Source organism: Prunus mume, linkage group LG6 (genome assembly GCF_029339155.1).
Source record: "Prunus mume cultivar Tortuosa linkage group LG6, ASM2933915v1, whole genome shotgun sequence".
Taxonomy (NCBI): Eukaryota; Viridiplantae; Streptophyta; class Magnoliopsida; order Rosales; family Rosaceae; genus Prunus; species Prunus mume.
Window position 1 is genome coordinate 5,041,622 of NC_142703.1, and position 25,831 is coordinate 5,067,452.

Sequence of the window (25,831 nt, forward strand, 5' to 3'; positions counted from 1 at the left end):
ACATAAGCCACTATCGGTCCATTCTTGAGATGTTATCTTAGCCTATATGTTATAATCCTTGAAAAGACCTTCCTTATTTTTCAAATATTCTTCCACTTGATGTGCATGACAAGGAATTTCCCCGAAATCTTCCACATCACAAATTTTGACCAAGATAAATAAAGGCGCATGCTTTGGCACAAACAAACATAACTCTCCTTTCATTTCAATTAAGAACATTACACAACGCATTAATTAGACATATGCAGAGAATTTTACTGATCCATCTCATTAGAAAAGAATTTATATATCACTTTTCAGTGATGAATCTTTATTAATTACATGCAATTAATCTTGACTTCGTTCTAATGTGCACACAAGACTATGATGAACCCTTGTGTGCAAGATGTTATTGGCCAATATCTGAACTCGTTGAAGGCTCATCTTTCGGTGCCACTACATTGGCAGCATGCAAACCTTTACCAACTCTCTCATTCTTCCTCACCACTTCGTCTATATGAACATCATCATCAATTGTTAACACCACAGCTTTTGATCCATAGGGACCTCCTACTATGTCTTCCTTGACCTTTTTATGTTCATCGAAGTTAATTATCTCAGTTTCTGCTTGGACATCTGAGCTCTTTACTTTTCCATGCAAAGCCTTGTGGCCAAATGTCTCATTCTTCCTTATCTCCTCGTCTATATGGACATCATCTTCAACTGATAATACCACAGCTTGTGGTCCATAGGGACCTTCTACGATTTTCTCCTTGATCTTCCTGTGTTTGTCAATATGAATCATGTCGGTTTCTTGGATTGTCTTCTTCTTTCTTCTCTTAATGCAACAAAGTAAAGCAAATGCAAGGAATGCAAGGAAGAAAACTGAACCCAATGAGATGAACACAATGATTATGACGGTGGGATTATTGTCCGGGGATGGTGAGGGTGGCAGTGGTGGTGGCAGAGGGCGTACATGAGGCGGCGGCGGCGGACGGAATGGGTGGTGTGGTGGTGGTGATGGGGTTGAGTGGCTTGGAGGCTTTGCAGCCGGGGGTGGTGGTGGTGTGGTTGAGTGACTTGGAGGCTTTGCAGCCGGGGCTGCTGCTGGTGGCGGGGTTGAGTAGCTTGGAGCGGATGGAGGAGGTGGTGAGGGTGGAGGGAAATACGGGAAGTAGAATTTATTTGGATTGGCCGCCATCTTATAATATTGTGAAGTTTTGAATGTTTGAGATGAGAAATGAGAATTGGATTGTTGTGGAGAAAGCGGTGGATATGAATGGCTATTTGTATAGCAAAGCGTTATGCCAAATAGTTCATATACAAAAAGTTTATAATATTTTGTGACTTGACTCTCATTCTAAGATTTGGGGAAGGGTTTGTTTGCATTGGAAAACACTTCTCAAAGTCCATTGGTTTCTTCTTCTCACGATTATTTTAATTCCTTCAACAACATGAATGAGTTCGTATATATGTTTTATTGTGATACGATATACCATAACACGTGTTTTAAATTAAAACATTGCAACATGAAGGACAAATCTTGTTCCGGTGTACGGGTATTTTTCAAATTTTCAACTTTACTTGTACGTTTTTTCTCTTTCATTTGTGTTTCTTTATTCAAGTGTGATATTGAAAAAGAAGCATACGAATCGCCATGTTCAATCACACTGACAAGGATTTCTAGCTGGTATTCCTAATATTTTCTTATACTCAATTTAATACTTAATGTTTGTTTGGGAGTGATTCTGGATAGGTTAGAATCACTTATAGAGAGAACCACCTCCCATGTGCTTCTCCATATAATCACTTTTAAGTAATTTTAGCAGAAGCACTTCTCATGTGTTTCTCTATAAAATCATAATTAAAGTGATTATTTGAAGAAGTGATTCTCTATAGAGGTGCTTTTTAGCTTATCCAAAACAAGCTCTTAGACTTGACTGGACTACTTTGTTTGGTTTACAAATTTGAATATTTATTTTCGTTAAAGATGGAAGATGGGAAGATGGGAAGAGAGAGACTGGAAGACCATTACCATACGCTAACATGACTTCATAGACCTCATGATGAATATGGTAAGTCAGTCTGTGTATTACTTGGATTAGTGGCAAGCAGATATATCTATATGCGTCAATTCATATTTGACGTCTTACAATTTAGGCCATATTATTGTCGGGTGACCATTTTCTTTGCTCAATTAATACTCTTATTCTTATATATGAAAGTTACTTTCTGACCAATCATAAGTCATGATGGCATGATTACTACCTCTTAACTTTACAATTTTATTTTTCATTTATTTAATCGTACGTATTCTGCTATAAGAAAGGGGAATCAAACCTAAAACCTCGTGGGTAGGGATAATACTCTTAACCACTTAAGCTAATAATGCACCACTTTCTGCCTATCCCCAGTAACCATAAAGAGAGTCAAAACATGCTCTACTAGTTGATATTCCGCATAATTATCAAGAGTGCAAAAAATCAAATAAAATGTTTAATAGGTCCCTTAATTGCTAAGCAGCATCATGTTGAAGTTCAGTTAAAAGTTCTAAGCATGCTGCATTCTTTCCCTTGGGGCTTGGTACAACTGCAAATACACTGCTAGCACAAAAACAATTTAAATGAAACAAGAAAGCTGATCTATCGAGCGAATGGCTAGCAGACCGATTTAGAAGTCCCTGCGACTTGCCTTAAGCACTGTTGGGATCTTTTTCTATCAGAAGGCTCATCCAAGTTTGTTGATTCTTGTATTGCCATAACGTGGTGAATCAAGCCTTTGTTGTCCTTTTTTCTAAGTTAAAGAGAACTAGGCCCAAAGTATCCCGAGAGAGAAGCAAGTCCTAGGGGAATACTTTGTTCTTCTTCCAGCGGCTGCATATTTTGTGCTGATGATTTCAGCAGCTTGACGAAGAGTTGAAGATGACTTGCTGATATTGATATGAGATTATATGAGCTTGGCATGAGAGCTTGGAGTGTGGGAGCTAAAGACCCACAAGTTTATCAAATGAGAATGCATGTGCTTGGCTTGGTGTTAGATATGCTTCAGTTTGGATGTTGATAATCTGTTGTTTGTGGCTATGGCTATGGGGGTTTGAGAGTTTCAAGAGAAGGAGGATGAGAGGAAAAGCTTGAGGTTTGAAGGCTATGGTATTTATAGCTTGGAAGGAAGAAAAAAGCTTGGAGTTATGCTTGATGAGGCTTTATGGAGAAGATGATGGATTTCAAGGGTGAGAAAGTATAAGACATGGTTGTGATGGCTGAGGAATGACTGTGAAGGCTACTGGAATACTTGCAACAGCTAAGGAAATGTGAGTTCTCATGGTTGCTTTGAGAAGCTTGCAGCAACCAAGAGGGATTGATGGCTCTGGGATGCTTGCAGAGTGAGGAGTGTTGGCTGAAGAAAAATTGGTCTCATTTGCTTGAGCCATGAATGCCAATTTATAGAGAGTGAGGGTTTTCCTTTATTTCCAATAGATAAAGGGAGGTGCTGGAACCAGCCTATTTCCAGTGGTTAAAATGGAGCACTGGGGCATACTATTTTCCAGCATGTAAATCTAGGTACCATAAACTGATTATTTCCTATGGATAAAAGGAAGCACTGGAAACTGCTTGTTTCTAGTGGGTAATAGGAAGTGCTGGAAAAACTTGTTTCCAACAGGTAAAGTTAGGTATTTAGAAAATGACTATTTACTATGGGTAAAAGGAAGTGCTTGAAAAATATCTCATTTGCTCACTCACATTGGAGAACTCGAAGTAATGGGCTTGGACTTTGGTGCTCCCACGTAGCTAGCCCAAAGTCTCCATTATCCAAGAGCTTCTGTGGGCCTTGTGAACCTCCGTAACCTTCCACACCACAATCCCTCATGCAAGCCTCGTAAGCCACATGACTTGGGTTCATGTGAGCTTGATAGGTGATCGGCATGAGAAAAATGTATTATTAGTTCGGTATGGCATGTACGCTACTTCTATATTTATTTAATGAATTAAATCCCAAAATACAACTTGGATTAACGCATAACCGACATTATATGTTATATTGGGCTTTAAATGTCTTTGGGCTTCCCGTGACTTTTTGGGCCTCAACAATCACCAAACGGGAATTGATTTTCGGCTTATGCATAGAAACATGTATTTCAATTTAAAGTAATGCTTTCACAAATGGACTGTATAAGAACTTGTTTTCATACAAATTACAACTTGTAATCCTAACTACACACTACACCTCGAGAACAATTATATTACAGCAAAGCAGCTTCATCTCAATTTCCATTAAATTTGAACTCTGGTTCTTACACCAACTGCCAGTAGAGAAACAATAGTACAACAAATGATAAATGTGTAGACTAATTTTCTGAACAGTCAAGTTCAGATTATGAAGCCAGGATATCTCTTATTCCTTCATGCATTTTCTGAAAAACAGGGTGAAACTAGAGGTACTCGTTGATGCAAGCAGCAAAAAAGGAAGCATAATCGCAAAAACCCGTCATTGAAGGGAAACATCATTCCCGGGTAGCAGATATGACAAGAGAATTTCATTCCACATATCAGGTACACCAGGTAGGCACCAATGGCTACAATCAGGAACTGACGGATTATCGCTCCAAGTACCCACATGGCCATCACTCCGGAATGCTACCATGGGTGTAACATGCAGAACAGTTACAGGGACGGTCATTTTCCTCACAATCTTGATAATGATGTTTGAAATTGAGCTTTGATCCCTTCCCTTAGAGCTTGACAAAGGATGTTGAGTCACTTTGCATGAATTATGGTTACGGCCACTGGTACATATAAGAATCACTAGCAGTCAAGTTTTGCACGAATATGTTTGTATTGAGGAACAACGATGAAAATTAAACATATACCTCAATTTACAAGATTTAGCTTCCATAAAGCAGAAAATAGGACAAATTTATAGATAACAGGTTAGATTGCTTCAAATCAGTGAATAACAGTGTATTTACACCATTAACCATTGAGTAGAGTAATTTGAGGCTATAAAGACTTGGAAATTCTTGTTGATCCCAGACTAACCCAAAATAAATCAGAAAGAACAAAATAATCCAAGCAACTATTTACTTGGCTACTTAGTCTTTCTAAGTTCCCTGAGGATTTTCAGAAAAACTGTAATTTTATGATATAGAACCCCGTTAGAAAACAGCTAAAGAGGAGCAACATGGACGGAGATGTTATATTCAGAAGGCTAAATAAATAACAAAGCAACATGGAAGATAAAAAGCGCATAAAGGTGTAGAATGCTCTAATGGGATCAAAAGTGCCCAAAAGAAAAAAAGAATATTCATGATAACATAAGTGTAAACCAACTACAAGTCAAATAAATTGCCAACGACAGTATAGTCGTTAGAACTAGATGCAATCAAAGTCCAGCAGCCTTAAGAAGCTAAAACCAGAAAGTTGGCAGAAAGTATCATAACTAACTTTATAACGCACCTCCAATGGGATGTCTCAAAACTCCTGAAAAATACACTTGTTCTGTTTGTATTGATCATTGTCTCGGCCCAAGATGCCCAAGTGTTTAAAGCTGTCTTGAAGGCAGTGGTGATTGGCATTCCAAGCTTCAGTGATTTACCCTCTTGAAAATAGCAGCCCCTGTCTGGAGAAATGTTAGACTTGCTTTGTTTTCTATATTTTATTTTTTGGTCTCTGTGTGTGTCTGTTGGAGTATTTGTTGAAACAAAAGTGCTACAAGCACTCTCAAATGTATTTTGGGAATCTCTTCATAACAAAAGCTAAATCTGAACAAACTTATGGAAATCTGATTGAGACCCAATGGTATGTTGAAAAAACATAATCATTCATACAAACAAAAAAAAAAAAAAAAAAAAAAAAAAATTGGAGGTGCATATAAACTAACAGAAAATAACAACAGAAGACTACCCAACTTGCAAGTACAATACATTTGCAAAGAAAATCCCGAACACATGAATAGGTGAGGGAGAGGGAGAGAGAGAGAGACCCGCCAACATAGCACTAAGAAGTTGAGTATGGAAAATAGCAAATAGGGTCTGAAGTACAATGTTAAAATAACCTTCATTCATGCATTTCTATCCAGCATTTATCTCCAAAAATGTCTTTGAATTATAATTCAAAGCACCACCCCTTAGCTGTTGAAATTTTTTCAATTTCTTTTTTGCCTTTACTTGTAAATGAAATTTACTAGCTCAAGTATCATACAAAGCATACACATCATCTACAATTTATACAAGAATCATAACAGCTATAGAATTTGCATCACCAACAAACTTCAACCAAGACTTTGGCCACATCAGTACTTAGGGAAATTCTACCTCTCCTGGCAAAGTTAACCTTCTTAAAGGGTGCAAACATGCAGAAGGCCTTCAAATCTTTTTATTAATAATAACTAACATGCATAGGCCTTAAAAACATCCTCTCTTTTAGGAAACGATGAATATGTTGGACTCCACTGCATGCACTAATCAACATCTATACCAAGAAACGTGGAGTATGAATGCTTGATGCACAAGCAGTTAACAGCGCAGATTCTCGGAACTGAATGTTGGAGGGGTGAGGGATTAGAGATGAATGTACCAAAAATATATAACCTAAAGGTGTCTAAGTAAAAAACCCTCTCTCTTAGGTAAGATAAAAAGTTGAAATCCAGTACATGCATTACATTTTGTGCATTTATCAACATCTATACCAAGAAGCATGGAGCATGAAAGCATGATGCACAAGCAGTTATTGTTAACATAAAAAAGCATCCTACAAAAATAACTGAAAGGTAGACTAAATATATACACCAAATACAGGATTTATGAAAGGCAATGATCAGCAGACTAGGTAACTCACATTTCAAAAAGTTTACTTGGTGTCCACCAGTGCCCTGAATTGAAAATCAAAATATCAGAATCAATCCATTCTTTGCTAATTTCATCCAATTTGTCAACTCTGAGCGTTGACTTAACCCTCTTTGGTGCTCGGTTTGGAGCTGAAGCCAGCTGCACTAGGAAAACTGACCGATAAAAGTCAATTCTGAGATCAAACGAACTAAACCGTACGGCCAAAAATCTAATCCGCTTAGTGATTTTATTCCCATTCACTTCATAAACACTCTTCTTATCCTCCACCCCTGTCATGAGTAAACATATCAAAGATTCCCACTGTGTTCTACCTAAAGAGTCACCAACAAAAACAATCCGTTTCCCACGAAGTGTTTCAAGAACTGCACGCACATCAAATCTAGGAATATCACAATTCCTTGGCTTCCACCTCCATTTAGCATAACCCTTATCTTTCCGCCCATTAGCCAAGCAATTAAATCCACTTTCTGCAAATGGACATTGTGAGGCATTGTACAAAGGGTAACTTTCATCTGGAATCCATCTTCCTTTAAAAACATTACATTTTTCAACAGAAGTAGAGGAATTAGAAATTCCATAGCTATGAACCACTGGGGGAACCCTGGGAAACAAATACAAAAATGCACATGACATGGCAACAACAAAGGACACCAATGAGCCAATTGCAACTAGTCCATTGAAAGTTTGAAAACCCCAGATTTTACCATGACCCCTCATTATCTCATTACCAAAATTCAAAACCCTTTTGTAGAAAATCCTGAATTGAACAAACAAGTCCAAATTAACGTTTCTCACTATCTCCATCATTTAGCAAACAAACCCAGATGAAGAAGAATCCCAACTGAAATCATATATGAGACATAAAAGATTAGGCAACCCAGAAGCAACAAATTTATGTATTAATAAACCATCAATAAAGTATGAAAATTGAGCCAAGACTTGGAACTGCCTACTAACCAATACAAGATCAGCTACATCACAGACCAAGAACAAAAATTGCTAACTTGAAGAAGACCCATCAAGCAGAGAGCCCAAAACAGGCAAAAGAGCAAAGTAAACAGCAAGCTTACAGATTCACCAACTGGGTTTTGCGAGAAAGCACTTGGTTGTGGTTTTGACTGGTTCTGCTAGAAGAGAAGAGAAGAGAAGTTGGTTGGTTGAGGAGCAAATGGGAAATAAAGGTGAAGGATGATGGCATTTTTGGTTAACTTAGAACCTGGTTCAGGTTGGTCTGAGTGAACATGACCTCTCAACCGAAATGTTCAAGTGTTGAAAATTGTTCTGTTATTTGCTAAGTGACTCTTGTCGGTGGGTTCTTAACCAAAAGACAGTGCTCAGTGGGCTTGAACACGTGGGATAACTCCATTGGGTGAGTTGGGCCGGACTCGTGAGCGCTCTTGTCTTTTGGACTGTACTTGACGGATACCTTGTCTTTGTTCCGTTTATTTTATTTACAAGCAAATGATAAATAATTTATTTTTTAAAAAAATACTATTTCTTTCTAGCAACTGTGGATTTTAAGGTCCGTCGAATTTCTAATTTTACTATTTATTTGAAGTTGTTTAATTAAAAATTAAATAAATTGAGTTCACCAACCTACCCCATTAAATCATCTATGTATAAAAATAATAATTTTATTCATCAAAAAACTACTGAATCATAGCATTAGAGAACATAAATCCACGAACGATTCTAACATCAAGAGAAAAGTACCACTGAAAAAATGACAAGGTTCTAAGTTCAAGTCCTTTATTCCTTCATTGATAAATAAAATAAAATAAAATGTCTGAAAACATGAAGAGAAACTAAATAAAAAAGATTAGGCAGGGAATTTTTTTTTTCGGGGTCAAGGACAAGTCAGGGAATTAACCCTCTTGTGATTCCTTTCTTTTTCTTTTTCTTTTTTCCTTTTTTTTCTCTTTTCTAATTGTGTTCTAGTCACTATTATTTTGTTAAGCTCTCGTCCGAATTTCTAATCATAGTAGACTCAATATGCTCCCGTTTGGCCTCTAATGACTCCCCACCTGATGTGGAAGAAATAAAAGAACCATTTGTATAAAACCAGTCAACCCGTTTTCGTTGTTTCCAAGAAGGAATGCAAGAATTCCTAACAATATAGGTAAGAAGTCCTAATTACGATAGGATTATCCTAAAATATAACCTTGAGTGAAAAAGGATACTAAAATTACCTGATCGGAGAGGGAAAAGATCTCTATATAAACCCCACAACTCAAGGTTAGTCTCATAACTTGCAAAGCTTTCTTCTTGAGATTCTTGAAACTTCAAATTAAACTCTATCTTAATTTTTGTTGCTCGATTAAGCCTTGTGAATTGCCTTTACTTCAATCACCCATGGAGAAAATACGATCATCCCTCTTCATTCTCCCACTAACGAAAGTCTTATCACTATTCTTAGTATTGATGTAGGTGAAATGAGAGGGATTATTACAGAGTTATACTCAAATTCCTAGAGTCTGAGCTTCAGGTGAAAATATCAAAACTAGAAATCTATATCTATTTAGCGGAATTATTAATTATGAGCAATATATAATATGAAACTTTATTCGCCAAACAATGTTTCATTCATTAAAATATATGAGACCAATCTGCATTTTTGTTAGCCAATACCATGTTATACGAACTTATAAGATATAATAGTGGCATGTGGAACCCAAGGTTCATATGTTATGGAGCATATAATATAGATAAATAAATACGCATATTACAATAGTGTTATACCTAGTTAGCATATTTGCTCCACTTCTCACAATTTGATGTTGGTGTGTTTCTCATGCTTTTTTTAAATAAAAATAAAAATAAATCTAATACAACTAATTTTTGCTTTACTTGTTGGCTATATGCAGAAGCTATATAGTAAGAATGTAAGGCTCGCATATTATTTTAATGTGGTTACATGGACGAGCACAGGTGGCCTAAGGCTGCCATGCTTACTACCCCATATGAAAATAATATGTTAGCGAGATCCTAGCTTAATTAGGACATTTATTTCATAGTTTATTAGGATTATATTTCTTTTCTTTTTGTACAGATATTGTGTAATTAGGTTTTTATCTTGTTTCCTAGTTTGACCCTACTAGGGTTACATCCTTATACTATAAATACCTTCTTTTGGAGAATGAAATACAATTTGAAAAATATTCTACCCATATTGTTTGACTTGACATAAGAGCTAACTTTTCTAGTGACTTGTGTGTTATGCCCACCCGTGTTCTATCCCCATATGTTTTTTTCTCTACATGTGCCGTGTGTGCCCTCCTGAGTTTGTGTGTTGTGTTGTAGTGTTCGTTCCTCTACTGTGTTCGTGTCATTCCTGTCTTCGTGCATTTGCCATATTTGTGCCTCGGCTGTGTTTCCGTTGTATACTCTACCATGATCTGTTGAGTTTCTACTGCAATCATGGGTGATAACTCCATTGTTGGTGTTGTTGCTGCTGCCTCTACAAATTTGTGTGTTTTTGATTCTATTCCAGGTACTGGCTCCAATACTTGGATAATTGATATTGGTGCTTCTGATCATATAACTTACGATGCTAAATTTTTTGATGAGTTGTCTAGTAACACTCGTGACCCAAACATAAGTAGTGCTAATGGCTTGCCCTGTCCAATTACTGGTGAGGCACAATCTCTCTCACTCTTACTCTGTCCTTGTCTCATGCGTTTCTAGTTCCCAATATCCATTCTAACTTATTATATGTTGGTCGATTACTTGATACACTTTATGTTTCTGCTACTTTCTATCCTACGCATTGCTCTTTTCAGGAACTTAAGACTCACAAGACGAATTGAGTATGGTAAACGGATAGGGGTTTATATTATTTGACATTGCCTTTTGCACCAGTTCGTGATCGTGTAATTTATATTGTTCAAAGTTGCAGTGCCAAAGACAAACAACAAATTTGGTTATGACATCATCGCTTGGGACAACCGTCATTTGGCTACCTTAAGCGTCTGTTTCCATCTTTATTCTGCTTTTGTGATGAGTCCAGTTTTAAGTGTGAGACATGTATTTTGGCCAAGAGTCATCGCACTGTATTTTCTTTGAGTGACAGTAAAGCTGCAAAGCCTTTTAATTTAGTGCATTCTGATGTGTGGGGTCCGGCTCGTGTTACTTCAAACGGATTTCGTTAGTTCATCACATTTATTGATGATTGTACCCAACTCACTTGGGTTTTCTTGCTGAAAAATAAACATGATATTGCTTTCATCCTTCCAGAGTTCTGTATTATGGTGTCTACTCAGTTTCATGCTCGGGCCAAAGTATTCCGGACTGATAACGGAGGCGAATATGTGAATAACACTTTGGCATCTTTCTTCCATGCTCAAGGTATTATTCACTAACTGACAACCTCATTTACTCCTCAGCAAAATGGTGTGTCTGAACGCAAAAATCGACAGTTACTTAAAGTTGTCCGCTCCCTTATGTTGGACATGTCTGTTCCTCATCATCATTGGGGGCATGCTGTTTTATTTGCTGCTTATTTGATTAATTGTACTCCTAGCTGGGTTCCTGATTTCAAGACTCCACATGATGTGTTTGGTGACCATGTTTCCCCTGTCTCAATCTCCAAGTTGCCCCCTAAAGTTTTTGGATGTGTTGCCTATGTTCATGTCTACTCTCATCAACGGAGTAAACTTGATCATTGTGCTCTGCGAATGTGTCTTTATTGGTTACTTTTCTACTTAGAAAAGTTATAAGTGCTATCATCCACCTACCCAAAAAGTGCATGTTATTTTGGACGTGACTTTCCATGAAGAAGTTCCCTATTATGTCTCCCCATCCTCTCCAATTCAAAGGAATAGATGGAGTGAATTAGAGAGTCTTGGATTGAAGAATGATGTGTTTGAAGATATTGTTCTTGGGAAGGAAACAACCTGTCGCACTGAAGCAAGTGACCGTCGCCTATATCTGAAGATGAAACTTGTGGTCCTTATGAAGAAACGACTGATCGCCCTTTGGAACTCAACCAATTACTCATATCTGGAGATGAAGCAAGTGCTTTTGGTGTCGAAATGACCGGTCACACTAAAGCAAGTGACCAATAATGACAGTGATTCTTGTATGGATGAGTTCGATGTAATACCTCCCCTCTGCCCTGCCAGTTCCTCAATCTACTCATGTGATAGTGAATCAAGTGAGGTAATTTCTAATGATTTATCTGTGTCAACTTATCAGTTACCATCACGAATGTTTTCCTAAAATACATGCCTAGAACAAGAATAAAATATGAGATACATGCCAAGTCTAAATATCTCATTAGTCATTATGTGTCAACTTATTGTTTGTCTAAATCATTGCATTATATTTGTGTCAATTATCTAATGTATATGTGTCAACTAAGCTGCATGATGCTTTAACTAATCCCAAATGGATGGATGCCATGAATGTTGAAATGGATGCCTAGAACAAGAATAAAATATGAGATTTAGTTCATTTGCCACAATGGAAGAAAGTTGTTGGATGTAGATGGGTGTTTACTTTGAAGCATAAAGCTAATGGTTCCATTGACCATTACAAGGCTAGATTGGTAGTAAAGGGTTATACTCAGACCTATAGAGTAGATTATTTGGAGACATTTGCTCCAGTGGTAAAGCTCAATATTGTGCGTGTATTATTGTCCTTGGCTGCTAACTGCGACTGGCCCTTATTACAATTCGATGTCAAAAATGTGTTTCTACATGGTGACCTCAAGGAGGAGATTTACATGGATCTTCCTCTTGGTATTCTTGTAACCTTTAAGAAGGGTGTTATGTGTAAGCTGCGGAAGTCTTTAAATGGATTGAAGCAGTCTCTAAGAGCGTAGTTTGGGAGATTTGTAGCATCTATGAAGAAATTTGAATATGTGCAGAGTAACTCATACCATACTTTGTTTCTAAAGCGTCATAAATGTAAATTGACAGCTTTAATTATTTATGTTGATGATATAATTGTGACTGGAGATGATCAGGCCGAAATGCAAAATCTTCATAAGTATCTGACTTCTGAATTTAAGATGAAGTTATTGGGTGATTTGAAGTACTTTCTTGGAATTGAAGTTGCCAAATCTAAACATGGTATCTTTCTGTCTCAAAGAAAGTATATTTTAGATTTACTTGCAGAGACTGGAATGTTAGATTGTAAACCAATTTATACCCCTAGTGAACAGAATCATAAGTTGAGGTTGTATCCTGATCAAGTCCCTACAGATAAAGAGCGTTATCAACGACTTGTGGGGAAATTAATTTATTTATTTCATACATGTCCTGATATTGCATATGCAATGAGTATAGTGAGTCAGTTTATGCATTCTCCTAGTGAAGATCATATAGGTGCTGTGATGCGCATCTTGAGGTATCTGAAAGTAACTCCTAGAAAAGGGTTAATGTTTTGCAAGTATGGTCATACAGATGTGGAAGGTTATACGGATGCTAATTGTGCTGGTTCAGTCACTGATAGACGTTTTACGTCTGGGTGTGAATACATGGAGGAGTAAAAAGCAAAAAGTAGTGTCTAGATCTAGTGCTGAGGCCGAGTATCATGGGATGGCTCAAGGTGTATGCGAGTTACTATGGCTGAGAAGATTGTTGAGAGATCTTGGGTTTGGACCCCAAAAATCCATGAATTTGTATTGTGATAATAAAGCTGCAATTGCAATTATGCATAACCATGTGCAACATGATCCTACAAAGCACGTGGAGGTTGATTGACATTTTGGTAAAGAGAAGTTGGATGCTGAAATTATTTCTTTTCCATTTATATCATCTGAGTATCAACTGGCAGATGTTCTTACGAAAGCTGTGTCAACTACGGTCTTTCTCAACTCTCTTCACAAGTTGAGCATGCATGACATCTTTGCTCCAACTTGAAGGGGAGTGTTAGCGAGATCCTAGCTTAATTAAGATATTTTTCCTAGTTTATAAGGATTATATTTCTTTCCTTTTTGTACAGATATTGTGTAATTAGGTTTTTATCTTGTTTCCTAGTTTGACCCTACTAGGGTTACATCCTTGTACTATAAATACCTTATTTTGGAGAATGAAATACAACCTGAAAAATATTATACTCATATTGTTTGACTCATTCCTTGCATTGATGAAGATATCATCCCTTTTTATCTCAAACACTGCCCTAAAATCTTCCCCCAATCCAGGTACAGTTAATTGTTGACAAAGAGACCACATTCTTGTACTACGTACCTTTCGTATGCATACAATATCCTTTGTACAAAGGCTCTCTCATTGTCAATGTCTCATATTATTTGAAACTTTTAGGAGGACCCAAATATAATGGAAAGTATTTACATAAATTGTTGAAAGAAAAATTAGGAGACAAGCATTTGCATGGCCCATTGACTAACGTTGTAATTCCAACTTTGATATAAAGCGGCAACATATAGTTATTTTCTCCAGCTATCAGGTTCGTTTATTAATTATCTTTTAATTTGAACACATATATGTATATAATTTAATTCTTTATTTTGCTCTTTTTGTAACTAATTAATTAATTCTTGATTTTATATAAATGTCATGATTTTGGTTGGAAAAACACCCCAACCTATATGCTTTGCTCTAGGATATACGCATTGGAACTTCAATAGCCCTATATTATCTTTGTGGGAATGATTTTCGTCCCTTAGAATCTTCGATCAATAGATTCTCCTTTCTCCTTCCTCGAACTCTTTCTCCCTGGAAATCCAATCGGAGTAAAAGGACCACATCTGAGGGTGTTGTCCAAAGGCCCTCCAATGCATAAGTTAGTTCGATTGATTCATAGAGAAACAATAGCTAAAAAGGGTACATAGATGTATGTATGGTGTGAACCGAGAGGCCGAAGCCGTGTGTGGTAGTCGTAGCCTTGTGTAAGAGAGAGAGAGGAGGAGGAGGCGGCAAGGAGGGAATTTCTGCATTATTTTGTGAGCTTAGAATGGCTTACCTCATGCTTTGCGTAGCCTCATATTTATAGAGCCTCGTAGGGCTAGGGTTTGGGGAAAAATAATCATTGTTGGGAAATAAATTATTTTTCTTGATTTTAGGAGATTTAAATCAATTGGGATTTAATGAGAATCAAATCCCTAATTCAAAGCAAGAATCCCCAAATGGAAGGAAATATTTGACCTAGAGTTTTGCTAAAATTCGGTTCCACAACCTTCCAGTTTATCAATTTAATTTTACAATTTCAACGAGTGAATCAAGAGAATTCAAACTCACCGATGGTGGAGTTGCTGCCAATAAAACGATGAGATTGAATTCTCTTGATTCACTTGCTGAGTTGTGGCATTAAATTGGTAGGCTGGAAGGCAATATAAGGGGCTGCTGAAGTTCCAATGCATATATCCAAGAGCAGAGCATCTAGGCTAGGGTTATTTTCCAACTAAAATCATTACCAACATATATATACAAAATCAAGAATTAATTAATTATTTACAAAAAAGAGCAAAGCAAAGAATTAAACTGTATACATATATGTGTGTAAACTAAGAGATAATTAATAAACAAACCTGATAGATGGAGAAAATAACTAGATGTTGCCGCTCTATATCAAAGTTGGGATTACAACATTAGTCAATGTATCGTGCAAATGCTTGTCTCCTAGTTTTTAATTCAACAATTTATGTAAATACTTCCCATCATATTTGGGTCCTCCTAAAAGTTTCAAATAATGTGAGATATAGACAATGAAAGAGCCGCTGTAAAAAGGATATTGCATGCACATACGAAAGGTACGTAGTACAAGAATGTGGTCTCTCTGTCAACAATTAATTGTACTTGGATTGGGGGAAGATTTTAGGGCAATGTTCAAGATACAAAGGGATGATATCTTCATCAACTTACAAGGGATTATTATTTTCATCTGGGGTTGTGAGCATGACAGTCACAAGGCCACTTGTGCTCGTCCATGTAAGCACATGAAAATAATATGCGAGCCTTACATACTTACCATTCAGCTTATGCATAGAGCCAACAGGTAAAGCAAAAATTAGTCGTATTAGATTTAGTTTTATTTAAAATAAGCATGAACAACACACCAACATCAAATTGTGAGAAGTGCAGAAAATATAGTTGGGTGTAGCACCACGTGATGACATAATTAATCCACTCATTTTGTAATACTCATATTTATTTATCTATACTATACGCTCCATAACATATGAACTTTGTGTTACACATGCAACTATATTATATCCTAGCAGTTCATATAACATGGTATCAACTAACAAAAACACAGATTGGACTTATATTTTAATGAATGAAGCATTGTTTGGTGAACAAAGTTTAGTACTATGTATCGCTCATAATCAATAATCCTGCTAAATATATGTAGAGTTCTCTGGTTTTGATCTTTTTACTTGAGGCTCAAACTCTAGGAACTTGAGTATAATTCCTGTAATAATCCCTCTCATTCCATCTCCATCAATACTAAGAATAGTGATGAGACTTCCGTTAGTGGGAGAATGAAGGGACGATCCTGTTTTCTCCATGGGTGAGAGACTGAAGAGAGGGCAATGCACAAGGCTTGATCTAGCAACGAAAGAGATTAATTTAAAGTTTCAAGAATCTCGAAAGGAAAGCTTTGCAGTTCATGGGATTAACCTTGAGTTGTGGGGTATATATGGAGACCTTTCCCTTTTCCCATCAGGTAATTTTTGCTTCCATTTTTTTATTCAAGGCTGTATTTACTATGCTTTTTGGATAGTCCTATTGTAATTAGTACTTCATTCCTTCATTGTTAGAATTTCCTGAATTATAGGTTCAAGAATAAATTTATGTTCATATTGATCACATAAATCTTCCTACGCATGCATGAGTTTCTGTTTTATAAGAAGTACTACATTCTTTCTTGTACGTAGAAGGAAGACTCATGAAATCAAGTAGGGTAATGATAAATTCCATAAAAACTTTCACTCCAATTTTATCTAATTACACTCCTTCTTTAGTTATAAAATGGAGTGTAAGTAGATAAAATTGGAGTGGGGAAATCACCACTCATAATGTATATCCATAATTCTTAAGACTCTGAAAAAAATATAAAGCACAAAATAAAACAAAAAAAAATTTAAAATATCAATCCACACCCAAACTCTAACTAGGTAGCCACAACTCAATCCCCTCCCATTATTCGATATGCCTCTATCCAACCCACTCCCACCATCAGCGTCCCCATTCGACATAAACCCAACCCATGTAAAATTCCAGTGCAACGATGTCCGAAAACACCCAGAGCTGCTGGGAGGGTTGGCACATAATATTTTTAACAGTAAATTGGATGGAATGTGAGCAAAATTAACGGCAGGGAGAAATTGGCGGAAAAAATTATTCAGATCCTTTTCTAAAAACAGGTTAAGGTAGAGGCATCCCCATTCCCCACAAGTATAATCTGAATTTGTTGTATGGTGCATGAGCATCCCACTCCAGCAGCAAATATCTTTAAAAGTCACCTCCATAAATAGAGAAACATCCTGGACCTGAACACAAAGGGAATAGTCAAATATTAATTTGTGTTCAAGAGCCTCAATGTCTATAATACAATGCTGGGATTTCTTATAACTACCAACCTCAAGAATAATTTTCTTTCTGGATATAAAAAAGCAATCAGAATAAAAAGCAACATTTCTACAAACTATCAATCTTGCTTCACTTTGCAAGATCACATAGGGAAGTCCAGAGCAGAGTTGCAAAATACTGATGAGAGAGAGGCCTTTGGATGTAGCATGGATACTAATAACACTATGACTTGGCCTCAATAGTCAATACCATAGGTACTTCACTCTTCTTCATCTGAGAAAGAATATGTGTCATCAACATAGCCCTCTTCTTTCATGATTGCTGTCAAATACTTTAAAGTTGCAATGATTTCACCAGCATTTGGATGAGACTTATCACCTGCAACAAACAAATTTGTTCTTTGTCCCACCACAATCCAACTACATCCGGGAACCTTTGTCACTCCTTTTTCTTTCATTGCTCTCCTCAAAGAGCTAGCCTCATTCCAGTTTCCTGATGCAGCATGTATATTAGAAAGCAAGACATACGGTGAAGAATTTTGCGGTTCTAACTGAATTAGTTTCTCAGCCACACGTTGTCCCCTTATGTCATCTCCATGTAATCTGCAAGCACCAAGTAATGTAGCCCAAATCATAGCATTTGGATCAAAACCTAGTTTGTCAATAAATTCCTCTGCTTCCTTAAGGAATCCCCATCGGCCTAGAAGATCAACCATGCAGGCAACATGATCAAACCTGGGTTGGATATTATACTCATTAACCATAGAATCATATATCTGACGGCCTTCAGTTACCTTCCTGCATGACTACATGCAGTGAGAACACCGAGGAATGTGACATCATCAGGCAAAACATGAGATTGTCTCATCTCATTAAAGATCTTCAATGCACATTCTGCATAACCATTTTTAGCAAATCCAACTATCATTGAGTTCCAAGAAATGACACCATTTTTAGCACCCATTTCTTCAAAAACTTTCACAGAACTTCTCACATCCCCACATTTAGCATACATGTCTACGAGGGCACTACATGTTAACTCATCCAGATCAAAACCGGTATGAAAAATGAGGGAATGGATCTCTCTACCATTTTTCAAAGAAGACATGACAGCACATGCTCGAAGAACACTAGCAAATGTTGCTTGGTCAGGTAGGGCATTATCACTACGCATTTCTTGATACAACTGTAGCGCTTCATCACTACAATCATTTCGACTGAGTCCTGAAATCATAGCGGTCCATAATACTTTGCTTTTTGGCTTTGGGAACTCTGAGAAAAGAATGGTTGCATCTATTTTGCTTTGGGAATTTATGTACATACCCAAGAGAGAGACACCCAAGAAGTCGCCATCATACAAAAGCCCTTTCTTTAGTACTATGCAGTGGATTTGCCTTCCCAGTGTTAACATTACAGGTCCACTACACACATCTAAAAGGCTTGAAAAAGTTATTTCGGTCGGGTTCAATCCTACTTCATGTATCTCACGAAACAAGTTCACTGCTTCTTCCAAGTTGGTATGAGCAAACCCAGCAATTAGAGCATTCATGGAGACCACACTCCGGTGGGGCATATAATAGAGAGCTTTATGTGCATCCCCAATGACCCCACATTTGGAATACATGTCAATAAGGGAGCTCCCAGAATAAAGGCTTGTTTCCAGACCATTTTTAACTGAGAGACAATGGACTTGTTTTCCCATCTCCAGTGCTTGAACATTTGCACAAGCACTTAGTATACTGGCCAAGGACACTTCATCAGGCACAATTCCATGTGAATTCATTCTTCGGAACATATTAAAAGCCTCATCCTCGTCTTCTTCCTGTACATACCCAACTATAATTGCATTCCAAGAAATATTGTCTCTATTTTTTATGAGATCGAATTGTTTCCTTGCTTCCTTCAGAGCCCCTGATTTAGCATACATATCAACCAATGCATTTCCCACATATAAATTTGATGGCAAATTGGTTCTTGATGATATGTGAATGTAACTGGCAACCCATTTCTAGATATTCCAAGGAAGAACAGGCGCTAAGAATGCTAGTATAGGTAAATTCATCAGGGTGAAGACCACATTCCTTCATATTGGAAAACAAATCTATGACTTCACAGGCATGCCCATTCTGTGCATAACCCCCAAGCATCGTATTCCACAAGACAACATTTTTCTCTGATAGATAATCAAATGTTTTCTTTGCAGCATCAATTTTCTCACATTTGGCATACATATTGATTAATGAACTGCCAACATAAAAGTTAGAATCTAACCCTTGTTTTATTGCCATAGCATGAACTAGCAAGCCAGAGTCTAGAGCAGCTAAACTAGCAATTGCGCTTAAAACACTTCCTAGTGTGGATCTTGATGGTTTTTCACCAGCTTTCCTCATTCTCAGGAAAAAGTTTAACCGCTTCCTCCTCATAGCCTCTCTTGGCATGCCCAGAAATCATCACATTCCATGCTACAACATTTGGACTGGGCATCTGGGAAAACAATTCACATGCATCACCTAGTCTTCCTAGACCAACGCAAGCATTTATGGCAGTCACAAATGCCACCTGGTCCAGAAAACCACCAACTCTCTGCATCTCCTTGAATACTTTAAGTGCCTCCTCAAGCAAACCCACTTGAATATACCCTGAAATCATTGCTGTCCAAGCAACCGTATCCAACTCCACCACTCCATCAAATATCCGTCGAGCATCACTTAAACAACTGCACTTGGCATACATATCAATAAGTGCACCTTCACAAAATGAACTCAACTCAAACCCCATCTTAATAACATCACAATGAACTTGTCTACCATACTTAATATCCACCAATCTTGAACAAGCAGACAAAACCATCGCGAAAGTGAACTCATTTGGCAAAACCCTGCAATTCCACATGGAACCAAATGAGTTAATAACCTGTTCCAACAATCCCTTACTTGAATACATTGACAAAACTGAGTTCCAAGCAAACACATCCTTGTTTTCAAGGCAGTTAAATGCCTTCTTGGCAAAGCCCACGTTACCACACTTGGCATAAAACCCAACAATGGCATTTCCTAGAAACCCTTTGGACCCAACTCCAAATTTCAAGCTCTGGGCATGGATAGTTTGCAGGTTCTTGAAGCTTGAGCCAGCAGCCTTTCAGGCATTTCATCGAACACTTTGTGGGTTTTGATATTCTTGCACTGCTGTATACAGATTTGCAAGAGATTGGTGTAAAGGGGCCCAGGGGCTCCATCTGGGTAGATTGATTTGGATGGAATCGTTGAGAGGCTGTGCTTTTGGTGGAAGGAGTGCAGGGTTTTTGGGGGAGGTCTGAGGCGCATTGACTCATGACTAATTGGTGTCACTCAGTTATGAATAGATAGACACAACAGCAGAAGAGCCACTCCATGAGATCCTGCAAATTGCTGATATCCTCTAGTGTCCCAGCCACTTCCAATCGATTTCAGAGAGAGAGAGAGAGAGAGAGAGCTGGGTTTAAGTTTTGAGGGATTCAGGAGTGTTCGCGCCAGAGTTTAGTTAAGGGTCAGAAGACGCAGGACCCGGCCGGGTCTGGGCTCAGGCTCAGCGATCCGAGAGCCTGACCTCTTGGTCACGTGGCCCACTTAACATTTTAATTTTAATAATTTGTTATTTTATAAAAAATTTCTTTTTTATTTATATTTTCTAACAATGTATATTAAAAGTCATATAAAGAATCTTATTAAATAATTTTCTATTTAATTCTTACAATTAAAAAATAAAATTGTTGAAATCTTAATGATTATCTCAGAAAACAAAGGAAAAACAAATTGTTTGTTTTAATTTTATTGTGTTTCCGGCGCTTCTCCAATAAGGATTTTTGTTATGAAGCCAAACGCATTGTGTTTAACTAAAAAAATATCATTTACATAATGAAGGTTCTGCAAAACAATCATCCCATATAATGGCAGCTGGTCTATTAAGTGTTGAAACACACGCTTTAACCCATGTTTTGCAGCCATTCTTTTTGTACCAACTCAAACTTCAATGGTAGGATCTTCATTCAGAAGGCAAACAGTTTCAGAAGGTAAACAGTTTCATTTCATGTGATTCAAACACAAAGGTGAAACGATTATCAATTCAATGAATATCTTCCCATCTTATATGTATTAAAAACAACACCTATGGGTGAATTGTAAAGTCCAACAACAAACAAAGAATGCAGAGAAGTTCTTCATTGGCCTCAAATCAAATGTCTTTTTTGCAAACGTCGTTGAAATATTCTTCTCTACACTTTCTTTCATACTCTTGCCAAAAACAAATCACCCTTCTTTATTGCCCTTGCGGTAAAGAAATGCTCTGCTCGAACTGCTAACTTCTGCCACTACATTGTACCAATTCCTATAACCTGTTTGATTAAATGGAAGGAAGCGTTGTGTTTGGCAATCTCCGGCCACGAATGAATGAACTGAACAGGTGCAATGCTCTTGACGGTTGAGCATATGGAACCATATGGGCAGCACCCCTTACTGTGGCAAAAGTCAATAGATCTCCATACTCTGTAGCCCAACCTCCCGCCTATTCATAAACATGTACAGATATTCATAAATAACAAAGCTAGGATATATTCAAGGGAGACAAACTTGAATAGGAACAAAAGGATAGTATTGTTAAAAGAAGTAAACAAGCACCTGGCCTTTGTGAAACCAAACTCCATATGGGACTGTTATCTGGAACTTTAGATCATGTGCTAGTTCCCGGATAAGTGTTCGGGAACCCAATAATGGTACAACAGAATCTTGATCGCCACTGCAATCGATTGACAAATCATATTATGGAGCAATACTAAATTTAGAGTAGGCTTTGTTCATCCTTTCTCCTGTACATATTAGCAGAATCAATTACCTGAAAACCCAAACTGGTATACGATTATGAACTATCCTTGCGAGCAAGGGAAGAATGTTGATGTTACCATCAGTATAACTGTAATTAAGAACACTGTACCATGCAAGAAGGAGAAAATCAGTTATACTATATATATGCAAGTTGTAAAAGAATAATTCACTAAATAGTCTGATTAAGAAAGATTGTATTTATCACTTACTCACTACACATACTCCAACTATAAGGTAAGTTTGTACGATTTGCATGAAGGGCTTTCTGAACCTCAGGAAGGTTAAAATAAAACCGTCTTTCAGAGCTCATACATACATCAACTCCAAGACTTATCTTAGTAGCCTGCAGAAAATGGGATTGAAGAAAAAACTCACTGCAACAATCAAATGACAAATTGCATGAAAGTGAAAGATGAAAAAGAAAAATAGAAACTAAATAGTAAAGAAACATAGAGGATACCATTTTCCGTAGTCTCAACTCTTGCTGCACTATAGACGGATAACAAACATCAAGGATTACGTCGTAATTGTTTATATAGTCGCCAACTATTTGATTTGCTTCAGATATTGCTGTGGTGCACTTAACGGTTACATTGTGAGGATTTGCAAATGCATAATCATCAAAATCACATTCGTTCATGATAATGAGGCCAATTTCATCAGAAATCATTCCATGAGACCAGAAGTATTCATACGTTGCCGGAATATCACGATCAAGTCTCAGCAGTGGATTGCCAATCTAGCCACATAATTTGAGTGTAATTGTGCAAACATCAGCAAAATAGACAAGTGACAACTTTACAGATAAACCAAAGCAAAGAATTAAAAATGTGAGGTCTTCTTACAGCAATCCCTTTCAGATTGAACTTGAAACCAGTTGAATGTTCATTATGGTCCAATATAGCTATAGCCAATTGCGGTATGTAGTGCCCTGTACATAACGGTTACAGTTAGAAAGGGTTTGATATATTGTTTCACCAGGCAGAAAATGAAATAAACCAACATAGAATAAACCCATTTTCATTTGCCTTCAACACGGAAAGCAATGGTTCCCCATTTATGTAAAAGTTATAAGATAGTAAAGTTACTAAATTATTGAATCTCCCTTCAACTAGAAAATAAAGTGAATCCTTTTTGTTTCCATTTCTTACTTTTAACTGACTCAATAAATCTTTTTTTTTTTTAATTTATATAAATGGATTATAAGAGCTGCATTTCCTAATACTTCAGCATAGAATTGACACTGAACAGACTTTGCAGACCTGCATAGCTTTCTCCAGTAAGAAACAACTCCCGAGATCTGAAAGCTGGAAACTTCTCATACCATTTCAACAGGAATGTGTGCATATCCCTTGCTGCAAAATCAAGAGAATGAGGTTGGCTCAAATCAAAGTGAAATTTATTATTTTCTCCTTTTTAAAGCCTGATGCTAAGTTATAGCATTTACAAAAGAATGAGCACACACTAGAATCAGTGAAAAGAAAAGGAAGTACACGTAGCTAATCACTTTACCCGTGGACGCATCGCCAGAATTATAATCCGAACTTGTATTCGAGTATGACCATCCTACTCCAGCAGGAGACTCAACAAAGAGGAGATTTGATGCTACAAATAAAATGTGGGACATAATTTAGATAGGGTTCCAATAAGTATCTGAATGGTGAAACAGTGCATATTACCCATTCGCAAAAAAAGGAAAACCGATGTGTCCATTAAATGTAATATTTGATATACCTCTATTCCATGACATTAAATTTCTTCGGAGGCCTCTACCATCACCTGTAGGATAAAATGGACCCAGCTCTGTAAAGGCACCTCCACCAATAGAGGAGCAGCCTGGACCTGAACACAAAGTTAATCATCGAATGTTATAAAATATTCAGTGTTTATTCTTGGTAAGGGCATGATAAAGTTTCATTCTTGATAAGGGCATGATATGAATAACGAGCATGCTTTCAACAAGCATCAATTCAGAGTTGGTGCTATATCTAAAGCCACTGCTATTTTCTTTTGTTATTTTTTGTTTTATAGTGGTAATGCTTTCTGACCGACTACCAAAAGCTACAACAAATGGAATTGATAGTTTAGAGTTGCAAAGAATCCTAACAAAAATGCAGCACATGTGAACAAGAGACCAACTGAAGACAAGGATTATTAAAAGCTATGATGCACAGCCTTTTTTTTATATATAATTTGAAGAATTCGCTAGTAGGAACTGCATGAAAAATATCTATTATACTGATAAACTAAATACATTAATCAACTCCACAACTAAAATCACAACTTGCTCTCAAGAAAACCAGAAAAGGATAAGAGCTCCCAAGTATCAAGCTGTAAAATCAATTGAACAGGAACAACAGAGAATTCAAAACTAACCTCCATTGAGCCAAAGAGTGAGGGGCTTCTTGTCAGGCTCCTTGTCTGCTTCAACGAAGTAGTAAAACAAGCTCCTCCCAGCTTTCACATCCACATCAACATACCCAGCATACTGCTTGAACCCAACATTTGGCTGCCCAGGCAACCTCACCACCAGATCTTCAGCTGGGTATCCCTCCACCACACCAACCACCACCCACCACACACACCCTAACCCAATCAAAACCCCACTAAACCAACACCTACCCATTTCCTGAAATCCCAAAATCCCACAGAAAAATCAACCGTTTTATCAATTCCTAGGCAATTCTCTCTCTCTCACTATATATAAATATTATAGGACACACACACACACGCACAGACAGAGCCTCACTCACTCAAAACAACATTTTTCCCTTTCAAAAGGAAAACAAAGGTGACCCAAAAAGAAACAAAATAGTGAACATAAAGGTTATCTGTATGTATCGTTTTATCTTTTAAGAAACAAATTCTGTTATAGCAATCACACGTAAATTCTGGGCTGCTTTATCAGAAAGGATAAGGTATGTGTATAATTTATACAAATACCAGATCTGATTTTAGAGAAGTTTCTATCGATAACAATCGATGCAACCTCAAAATCAAATAGAAAAAAGAGAGAGAGAGACGTTAAGGAAGGTGCAAAGAAAGCAGAGGCGGGTGTTTTTACTGCTTTGCAGAAGTTGCAGGTCATGCCTTGAGAGAGACGTTGGGAAGTCGCATGGGCGGCATAGTAATAATCGCGAGAGTAATGGCAAAAGATCCACTTGGCATTCGCGAAACTTGATAAGATAATGAACAATGCAGCACGCTCTACACTGTCGATAAAGTCAAACACATTGTACTCGTTTGGTTACTTAATTATTTTTTGCCTAAATTTTCAACAATTAAAAAATACTTTATATTTTGTATTTTTCGTGAGGTTTGGATTTTAAATCTAGGATATAATATTCATAATATGTAAAAAAAAATTATTTATATGAAAAAAACTATACAAATTTATAAATAAACCCAATCCTAGACATGTATTTATAAAAAAACTCAAACACTATTTAAACATAGAAACACACCCAAAATCAACAATTGTATATTTTTTGGGTGTGTTTATAAATAGGTTTTGAGTGTGTATAATGATGGGTTTTGGGTGTGTTTATAAAGTGTTTTGGATGTTGGTTTTTTTATAATTTTAGCCCTTATTTTGGGTTTTTTAGTGAAACACCCAAAAAACTAGGGGTGGCATTTTAAACCGAAAAATCAAAA

The 25,831-nt window shown here is 37.1% G+C and overlaps 4 protein-coding genes across 5 annotated transcripts; all 4 read right to left on the minus strand.

The window, feature by feature from the left end:
- Positions 1-172: 172 nt before the first annotated feature.
- On the minus strand, positions 173-1,275 carry LOC103336422 (uncharacterized). The gene has a single exon (XM_008239459.2). It carries the CDS (start codon positions 1,178-1,180, stop codon positions 389-391), a length of 792 nt encoding a protein of 263 aa, XP_008237681.2. The 5' UTR covers positions 1,181-1,275; the 3' UTR covers positions 173-388.
- A 2,837-nt stretch (positions 1,276-4,112) lies between these two features.
- TBL7 (TRICHOME BIREFRINGENCE-LIKE 7) lies at positions 4,113-8,111 on the minus strand. 2 transcript variants are annotated; one of them, XM_008239458.2, is made up of 4 exons: positions 7,781-8,111; positions 6,813-7,664; positions 5,433-5,591; positions 4,113-4,762 (listed from the first exon to the last, which is right to left on the minus strand). In XM_008239458.2, the coding sequence occupies exons 2-4, from the start codon at positions 7,628-7,630 to the stop codon at positions 4,465-4,467; spliced, it is 1,275 nt and encodes a 424-aa protein (XP_008237680.2). In that variant the 5' UTR covers positions 7,631-7,664; positions 7,781-8,111; the 3' UTR covers positions 4,113-4,464. The 2 variants fall into 2 exon arrangements, with proteins under 2 accessions (XP_008237680.2, XP_088910444.1); XM_089054318.1 differs by having other exon boundaries at positions 7,894-8,105.
- Positions 8,112-16,813: 8,702 nt separating this feature from the next.
- Positions 16,814-20,852, minus strand: LOC103336420 (pentatricopeptide repeat-containing protein At3g09040, mitochondrial). The gene is given in 6 exon segments (XM_008239457.3): positions 16,814-17,282; positions 17,373-18,117; positions 18,120-19,281; positions 19,283-19,726; positions 19,728-20,425; positions 20,428-20,852. Coding segments are annotated over 5 exon segments (3,057 nt in total). The 5' UTR covers positions 20,645-20,852; the 3' UTR covers positions 16,814-17,282; positions 17,373-17,581.
- A 508-nt stretch (positions 20,853-21,360) lies between these two features.
- On the minus strand, positions 21,361-25,368 carry LOC103336419 (serine carboxypeptidase-like 42). Its single transcript, XM_008239455.3, has 10 exons — positions 24,554-25,368; positions 23,912-24,019; positions 23,690-23,782; positions 23,440-23,532; positions 23,023-23,108; positions 22,638-22,916; positions 22,387-22,520; positions 22,188-22,280; positions 21,974-22,091; positions 21,361-21,860 (listed from the first exon to the last, which is right to left on the minus strand). The coding sequence occupies exons 1-10, from the start codon at positions 24,801-24,803 to the stop codon at positions 21,699-21,701; spliced, it is 1,416 nt and encodes a 471-aa protein (XP_008237677.2). The 5' UTR covers positions 24,804-25,368; the 3' UTR covers positions 21,361-21,698.
- Positions 25,369-25,831: the final 463 nt, after the last annotated feature.